The 9,796-nt window shown below is 37.6% G+C and overlaps 1 protein-coding gene across 2 annotated transcripts in view; it reads right to left on the bottom strand.

The window, feature by feature from the left end:
- Positions 1-210: 210 nt before the first annotated feature.
- TMEM244 (transmembrane protein 244) overlaps positions 211-9,796 on the bottom strand; it is a 31,184-nt gene continuing 21,598 nt past the window's right edge. The window contains exon 6 of one of the 2 annotated variants that reach the window (XM_047758921.1): positions 211-395. In XM_047758921.1, the coding sequence (XP_047614877.1) occupies positions 382-395 (14 nt within the window). In that variant the 3' untranslated portion in view covers positions 211-381. Of the gene's footprint in view, positions 396-8,942; positions 9,327-9,796 lie in introns of those variants that run through there. The other variant, XM_047758914.1, reaches the window with a different exon arrangement.

The following is a 9,796-nucleotide window of genomic DNA, read 5'->3' as shown; positions in this document are numbered from 1 at the left end:
GAGACTTAGTTTCATGTGTACGACAGTCAAATGGATATTTCCACTTGAAAATCCTACTTTTATTTTTTATTCGAAATATTTTTTATTTTTTTATATAATGATTTTTATTTTTTTCTATTACAGCTGGTTTACAGTGTTCTGTCAATTTTCTACTGTACAGCATGGTGACCCAGTGACACATACATGTATACATTCTTTTTTTCTCACATTTATTATGCTCCATCATAAGTGACCAGACATAGTTCCCAGTGCTCCATGAAAATCCTACTTTTAGCTCCAAATTAACATGCCCAATATTTAAACTAATCTTCCTCTCTGCATTCCATTCCTAGACAACACAATCCTATGTCCAGGCAATCGGTGTCACGAACTTGATGCGCATCACTGCAACCCTCCTGTAATACATATATGCACCCACATAAAATATGTAGTAGTATTTGCATGCATGTTAAAAAGCTACACGAGAGAATCAATGTGTATTTTTATTTTTTTCACAAACATTTTTGATGTGTTTGTGGGAGAAGGTGAGCACGACATCTTACTCCTCTGCCATCTTGATCTTTCTCCCCATTTTTGAGATCTATCATGTTCACTTATCGAACTCTTATTAGTTTCTTTAAAGGGCTACATAGTATTTTATCTGTTAATAATTTTTATCTTTTTGCCATTTCTTGGGCCACTCCCGCAGCATATGAAGGTTCCCAGGCTCGGGGTCTAATAGGAGCTGTAGCCACCGGCCTATGCCAGAGCCACAGCAACGCGGGATCCGAGCCGCGTCTGCAACCTACACCACAGCTCACGGCAACACTGGATCCTTAACCCACTGAGCAACGCCAGAGATCAAACCTGCAACCTCACGGTTCCTAGTCGGATTCGTTAACCACTGAGCCATGACGGGAACTCCTGTTAATAATTTTTAAATTAATACTCATATTTATGGACATTTATGCTTCTTCTACTTTGTTCGAACAATGTCACAGTGTACATTTTAGTTCACTTGTCCTTGGACGTGAGTTTCTCTATGATATTCACATGTAAGTTGACTTGCAGAGGTGGTGGATATCACAGAGGCACACTTTCTAGGTATTATTTCTAAAAGAGGTTGTTCTTATCAGCAGTGGCTTGAGCAATCTTTTTTCTCCACATCTTGACAACACTTAATATTGTCATCTGCATTTTCAATCTGAAAGTTTCTAATCTCAAGTCATCTTTGACAAGTCCTCCAAATAGTATATCTACAATACAATTTGTTATGCCGCTAGTTGCCTCAGTATTTTTCTATTAGCTAATTTCTATGAAAACCCCAGGCTATAAGACACCCTCATGCCTCGCAGTCCATTTCAATGAATTAAAGATTCTAATCCCAACCCATCTACTAAGTACCCTCTCAGAGAGAGTCCTATAACCAAAATTTTACCTAAGCTTCGAGATGAAAATTTTGTTTTTTTCTAAAGCATGACTAGCATATTTTAACATTTAAGACCTGTTGATACTAGACACTCATAAAAGAAAAAAAAAATCAAGTTTCAGTCATAGGTCTAAGACAGAAGTTACTGTTTTTTTTGTTTGTTTGTTTGTTTTGTGGCACATGCGGCATGTGGAAGTTCTTGGACCAGGTATCAATCCCGTGCTACAGCAGCAACTCAAACCACTGCAGTGACAATGCTGGATTCTTAACCTGCTAAGCCACAAGTGAACTCCAGAAATTACATTTTTATATGAACAAAATAAAGACACCAACACATTGTGCTTTACTAGACAACGTACACACAGCCTGTGTGCATCATGACCCGGATGACAATCTCTGGGTTTTCTGTGCCCTTTTCCCTTTGGTGCACCCCAACTCCGTGCAAACTGGGCTGGGCTCCGCCCTCTTCCCACTATGTCCATGCCAGGCCATGCCAGAGAACAGATTCTCCTGCCCTCACACCAAGACAATGTTCATTTTGTGCATCTCTGTCTGTCACCGTGGAACTTAATATTTTTTTTCTTTTTTTATGGCCACACCTGTGGCATACGGAAGTTCCCAAGCTAGAGGTTGAATCAGGGCTGCAGCTGCTGGCCTACACCACAGCTCACAGCATGCTGGATCCCAGCTAAGTCTGCAAACTATGCCTCAGCTCACAGCAATCCTGTATCTTTAACCCAATGAGTAAGGTCAGGGATCAAACCTGCATCCTCATGGATACTAGTTGGTTTCTTAACATGCTGAGCCACAACGGGAACTCCAATTTATGAATTTTTTTAATCTCTAATTTCCCAGTGCAATCCAACAGTTGATTCCCAGAAAATAGGGGGCTTCAGATCTAGTGGTGACCATGGAAGAAAGCATGTCCGTTACCTCTAATGCTTTTTTAAAAATTATTATTTTTTTTTTTAGAGCCGGACCCATGGCATATGGAGGTTCCCAGGCTAGGAATTGAATTGGAACTGTAGTCACTGGCCTTCGCCATGGCCACAGCAACTTGGGATCCGAGCCGTGTCTGCAACCTACACCACAGCTCATGGCAATGCCAGATCCTTAACCCACTGAGCGAGGCCAGGGATTGAACCTTCATCCTCATGGATACTAGTCAGATTCATTTCCTCTGAGCCATGACGGGAACTCCTCTAATGCTTTCTTTTGATGGTGGATCTTTCCTCCCTAGTAACTCAGCCTTGAACTCGGCCTAATGGGCTGAGTTACAATGTCTGCAGGTGGTACTTTCCCTTGTATGGGAAGGAGATCTTCCCATATTGTCCAGTACAGCAGCTCCTGGTTTTAAATTTAAATTAATTAAAGTTGAGTTAAAATTCATTTCCCCAATCACGGTAGCCACATTTCAAGAGCTCAATAGCTGTGTGTAGCTCTCAGTAGCCACGTGTCCTGGCTACCATACAGGACAACACAGATAGAAAGCACTTTCGGAGTTCCCGTTGTGGCACAGTGGTTAACGAATCCGACTAGGAACCATGAGGTTGCGGGTTCGGTCCCTGCCCTCGCTCAGTGGGTTAACGATCCGGCGTTGCCGTGAGCTGTGGTGTAGGTCGCAGACACGGCTCGGATCCCATGTTGCTGTGGCTCTGGCGTAGGCCAGTGGCTACAGCTCTGATTGGACCCCTAGCCTGGGAACCTCCATATGCCGCGGGAGCGGCCCAAGAAATAGCAACAACAACAACAACAAAAAAGACAAAAGACAAAAAAAAAAAAAAAAAGAAAGCACTTTCATCACTGAAGAAAGTTCTATTGGATAAAAATGCTCTAGAACATACAAAGATTATTTCCAATCCAGTGGCCAAAAATAAAAAGGGAAGAGGAAGAAAGAAAGAAGGAAAGAAAGAAAAAGAAAAGAAAGTTATTAGAGATAGGTTAGGGTAATACCCTGAAGTAACATCATTAGACCCCTAAGAATGATTACTCTTCAGAAGGGCAATGATAAGGCGTTTGTTCAGATTACTGGTATATATTAGCTGTGGTCACAATCCAATTGGCTTGGAACATACACAGCATTTTTAGAGACTGTGTGGAGAAAAAATGAAGAAGAGAACAGAGACCTGGCCATTAGCAGCAGCTAGGGAAGAAAGCCAGGGTGCCTAATGAAGAGACAAGTAAGTGTGCTGTGCTAAGTGCAATGCAACCCTCTCCTCCATCGCCTCCAAAAATCTAGTGTAAAATATACATTACTCACCAGTGCTTTGGGAATTGAAAATGTTTTTGCTGAGTCTGCTCTCAACATGAGTATGGTGACAGCACAGTGTGTCCAATTATATTTGGTTTAAACATTTTACTCCCTTGTTACTGGGTATCCTCTTTCTCCTGGGACAGTCTCTGCATGTTTTTTTCCTTGTGACATTGAAGACTTTGGCTGCATTAGTACAACAATCAATCTCTTTCCACATGGACCAGAGGAGTCTTCCAACATGCAACTAGTTAGAAGAATTGTAGCCAACTGCTCCAAGTCAAGGAAAAAATGCATCTGAATTTTCTCCTCATTTAATTGTGCATCCCATATGTCTGATACAACCCAGACATTATTCCAGGAGCTGGCTATACAGTATTGAACAATAACCATTTCCTTGCCTTCAAATAGCTTAAATCTCTTCTCCTTTAATTCCCTACTATCTACCCAACAACAGCTAGTTAGAAAACAACTACAAGGTATGCCACTTGACCTATGTTAAACCTGAACACTCCTAGTGCCTAGGAGTTGATATACATTGTAAAAATATTATTTTGATAGATGCATATTAATAGTGTAAAAATGGCAGTTCTTGGGCTCAGCGGTCACGAACCCAACTAGTATCCATGAGGACACGAGTTCAATCTCTGATCCTGCTCAGTGAGGTGAGGATCTGGTTTTGCCATAAGCTGTAGGTCAAAAATGCAGCTCAGATCTGGCATTGCTGTGGCTGTGGTGTAGGCCAGCAGCCGCGGCTCCAATTGGTGGCCTAGCCTGTGAACTTCAATATGGCACCAGTGCAGCCCTTGAAGAAAAAAAAAAGACAGTTCTCAATGTTAGAGGAGTACGGTTAAATGGATATTCTCATTCTTTTGGTGGGTGAGTACATTCAAACAGGGGGTAGATGAATGGTTCAAACATTCTGAATAGCAATTTGGAAATATTTTTCAATAATTAAAATATATGCATACCATATGACCTAATAATTTCACTTTTAGTGATCCAGTTTATCTGAGAACTCAAGTGAAGTTGGGTTTTATTTATTTTGGTTGCTTTTTTTTTTTTTGGCCATGACTGTGGCATGTAGAAGTTCCCAGGTGAGGGATTGAACTTGCTCCACAGCAGCTACTCAAGCCTATGCAGTATTAACACCAGATCCTTAACCCACTGTGCCAGAGGAGAACTTCAAATGAAGATCTAATGTCTATCTACTTAATGTGAGGAAAAAAATATATAGAACTTAAGCATCAATAAAAAGGAAATTGTTAAATAAGTTGTAAAGTGTTTATATTATATATACAGCCAGTAACAACGTGTTTAAAATGTATAACTGGGTCACCTTGCTATACAGTAGAAAATTGACAGAGCACTGTAAACCAGCTATAATGGAAAAAATTAAAATCACTATAAAAAATAAAAAATATATATCAAAAATATGTTTAATGAAATGTTTAGGATATAATGTTAAGTTTAAAAAAAAAAAAGCAGAACTGAAAACCATAGTGTAATCCAAAGAAGTAAAAAAATGCATGGACACACACACACACACACACACACACACACACACACACACGTGCTAATTCCTGATTATTATATTATGAGTTACCCCAATTTTCTCCCTCACACATTTTGTATTTTCCTGTATTTCGGGTGTTTGTTTTTTGGCTGCACCCATGGCATGCAGAAGTTCCCAGGCCAGGGACTGAACCCGCGCCACAGAGGTGACAACACTGGATCCTTATCCACTAGGCTACTGGGAAAAGCCTTTATTTTCCTATTTTTGAAAAATGATTAGTATATTATGGGATAATCAACCAAATATGCTTTAAAAATACTAGCTAGATTAATAAACTGATATTTTGTGCAGTTATCATTTAAGATAGTTATTCAAATGTTATTTTCAGTTCCTTCCTGTTTAAATTATTGGGCATATGGGGAAGGGTGAATATTCTTCAACAAGAAGAAAGTCAGATGGTAATTAACTCTGTTTTTAAAAATGTTTTGGTTACAGTTAGTTTTACTGAACTACCAAGAACATTTAGATAGAATAAAAGAAAATAGAAAAGAAAGAGCCAGGTAAGTGGAGGCATGCTACTTGGGAAAGTTATAACTGTGTTATCCTCTATTAAAATGTGAAAAATTCTCAAATTTTTATATCTTTTATGAAGATTTTTTCTGAAGTAGAAATTTTCTATGGAAAAAATACATTATCTTCCTATAAACCAAATTGTATTCCCTCCCTTTTTTCACAGTGTTCACAAAAAGTATCTATGGATGCTTCTGTTATAGATTTATTTACCTAGCAATTCAGATTTATAAAGTTTATGAAACAACTTTAGGAAGTGCCTTTATATTTCCTTAGGATGTTTGTCATACAATTCTCTGTCACATAGTATATATGTTTTCACTTCTGTGAGATAATCTCTGCAGCTTTGGAGTGACTCCAAATAGCTTTTGAATTTATCAATTCAGCTACTAAGGTAAATCAGCTGAACAAGACCCATAAAATTTTAGATAGGAGCTTAATCTTTAGACTTCAGATGTGAAAATTGTCCTCATATATATTTTAGGATCACTGCCAGCAAAAGTAAAGATAGGTTCATTCATTTGAGAAATAATTCTTTTAAGTAAAACATTATTTAAAGATATGTAAGTTGATTTATAAGATAATAGTTGTATAATAACTTTAAAGTACATTTATGAAAAGGTTATAAGTAATACAAAAATACTATCTTTCTTTAAAATATGAAAATAATATCAGTCTTGCCTAAAAAATATGCAGCAAAATATAGGATAGGATTCTACCCACTGGTGATTCTATGTGGGAAGCAAATAAAATGGGCATGACTCTTGACCTTTGAGAAACTTATACATAGGTTAAAGCAACAAAAACTGAAGTGAATATTTAGGAGTTCCCTGGTGGTGCAGCGGGTTTAGAATCTGGCATTGTCACGGCTGTGGTTCAGGGTCACAGCTACAACATGTGTGTGTTGGATCCCTGGCCTGGGAACTTCTGCATGCCTGTATGCAGCCAAATAAATAAATAAATAATAAAGTTAGGAGTTACTGCTGTAGCACAATAGGATTGGCAGCATCTTGTAAGCACTGGGACATAGGTTCAGTCCCTGGCCTGGCATAGTGATTAAAGATCCAGCACTGCCGCAGCTGTGGCTTAGGTCACAACTGCCGTTTGGATCTGATCCCTGGCCTGGGAACTTCATATGCTGTGGGGTGGCCAAAAAAGAATCTAAATAAATAAAAGAAAGTGGATATTTAGTTGATACTTCAGATGCATAGTATTTTTAAGCTAAAATATTCATCCTAATTGTATTTTTAATTTTTGTGTGATAAGTGGTGTCATCAAATTATGATAATCATCTTAATGAGTAAAAGAAGAAAACCACAGATTATTCTTGTGATCAGGAGAAAAAAAAAAGAGAGAAGGATTAGCATAATAGTAATTACCTGAGCAGATGGATTCCTAATCCTAGAAATAAACATGCTAATTAAGCTACACTACAGAATGACAAGATATTAAGGTCCTCTGAGTCTGGAGAGTTTCTTATTCTAATTTACTAGTGTAACTTAATTCTCATTATATTAAAAAGTACTTAACCAAATCTTTTTTCATTATCGAATTTATTTGGGCAGTTTTAATATTTCTGTAAACTTCTTCCAAGTGTGAGTTACTATAAGGGCAGGCGTTTTCATCAGTGTGTTTATGGTTTGTTCAATATGTGCATTTTTCATAGAGCAAGATTCAGTTTTTTGTATTGCTAACAAGACACTCTTTCTGTGTGCTGTCAATGGGGTTTTAATTGGTGAATCAAAGATCATAATGCTGACCCTTTCCTAGCTTCTCTATGCTGCCTTCCTTTAAAGAAGAAAATAATTGTTATGACTAATTGGATTTACAGTCCCTTGGCTGACTTTGATGAGTTACAGATTTTGATACTTCTAAAACCAAACATTTTGGATAAAATTAACAGGAAGGATGGGAATAATGGATGGGAAACAAAAGTTTGTGGGAATAAGTAGATGTGAGACAGAAGAGAGGGAAACAGTACCGTTATTTTCATACTTACGTGTGCATGAGAAGCTTAAATTAACCAGTAACTCATCAACACAAAGCAGTTTTGGGGAGGTTACCCTGAATACTACAATTAGCATGCTATTTCTTAGTAACTGAATGCATGCCTTAATGGGGGAAATAGACATTTAGGATTAAAAAAATTCATTTTAGAAAAATTCTAGAGATAGTGTTGTTTAGTTTCTAATTGTTTCCCCAAAGGTTCCTTTGGGAGTGTGTGTGTGTGTGTGTGTGTGTGTGTGTGTGTGTGTGTGTGTGTGTTGGGGGTGGGGGGCTGGGCAAGGAGAGTTGTCTATTTCCTGTTGTTTTCTCCTATACTTATATTTTAGTTGTAATATACTATGCATTTCTTTCATATCTGGAGATGTTTTGAATATACTCAAAAGTGGGAAATATTTAAGGCTGTTATACAAATTTAACTCACCTTAGTTTGATACAATTCAACAATTATGTATTGAATAACCATGATATAAAAAACACAGGGCCGGCAGTTCAGAATTCTACAACTTTAAAAAATATCCCAACCACTTAGGCCTTGCTATTTAAAGATGGACCAGCAGCACAGGTATTTTTCAGGAATTGTTAGAAATACAGAATTTCAGGCTCTATTCCAGCTCTTCTCACTCAAATCTGCATTGTAACAAGATCCCCAAGTGATTCATATGCCCACTGAATGTTGAGAAGTACTATGTTAGAACACTATAGACTAAGGAAAGAAATAGACACTAATGTTTTTTAAAAGGCAATAATTTCATAAGAAATGCTCTCACAAATATTTTGGGACAATAAGAGAATCAAACTCTGAAAGTTCCTTGGTAGTACAGTGGGTTAAGGATACGGTGTCATCACTGCTGTGGCTCAGGTTGCTGCTGTGGTACAGGTTCAATGCCTGGCCCAGGAACGTTTGTATGTCACAGGCGCAGCCAAAAACAAACAAACAAACAAACAAACAACAAAAAAACCCCAAATCTAATGCTGGTTCAGGGATTTGCAGTAGTTTTGAATATGCCCTTTTCCATGTTGTAGTTTCCACATGATACATCAGCATTTTCTAAACTGTTCAAATAGGTCTGAGAAAGAGCACTCAAAGATATACTGCTGTTTAGAGATGTCTTGTTCACAGCAATATGTTAAAGACTCTAAGAAGTTCTGAAATAAGTTTTTTTTTACTTAAAAACCCAGGATTCCACAAAAATATTTAAATATGCAAATTTTATTTTCCCCACATGGCACTATTAATATCATTCAGAACTGGGGGTCTATGTAACATACTTTGGGAAACACTGCATTTTATGACTTTGCTCATGAGTTCTTTACTAGGATTCTTCTGCTTTCTATTAATGTCTCGCCTCTTTTATAGTTAAAAAGTACCCTGAATAAATTCAACCTTGAATATAGATATGAACAAAAAATACAACTGAGCTTGAACACAATGTATGTGATAATATAGAAAGTCTGAGGCAAATTAATTCAGCCATTCCGTTAAAAATCCTCCAGATCTGGATAAATAAAATTGTCTCTGAACAAACAGTATGCTAAAGTCTGGCCTCCACATATCATTGAAATTAAGCCGAATCCTGTAAGGAATGAAAGGGAAGTTTTGGTTAACTAGCAATAATGAATTATTCATTGGTGAGATTATGAATAAGAACAATTGTCATGACTACAATAATGTTCCTGAAACTGACATAGCATTTGAAATAGAGGAGTTCATAGATTCAGCTAAGAGAGAGTAGGTATATATTCTGTGCTGGTAAATTGTTGAAATTCAAAACTTCCTTCAGGGAATAGGTGCATGGTTCTGTCAAATTAATAGTAAGGAGCTCTTAAAACTCAGAAATTTGAAGCAATGAAGTCCAAGCACATGGCTAGGAATTTACAATTCTCAATTCTTTTAGCTCTTCGGACCTGCCATTTGTTTGTGTTGCTGCTATTTACATTTTTTAAATTAATTAATCAATTAATTGTCTTTTTAGGTCTGCACCCACAGCATATGGAGGTTCCCAGGCTAGGGTTCAAATCAGAGCTGTAGCCGCTGGCCTACACC

This window comes from Phacochoerus africanus, chromosome 2, assembly GCF_016906955.1.
Source record: "Phacochoerus africanus isolate WHEZ1 chromosome 2, ROS_Pafr_v1, whole genome shotgun sequence".
Lineage (NCBI taxonomy): Eukaryota > Metazoa > Chordata > Mammalia > Artiodactyla > Suidae > Phacochoerus > Phacochoerus africanus.
Note: the sequence above shows the minus strand (reverse complement) of the source record. Positions and strands in the feature narration are given on the sequence as shown.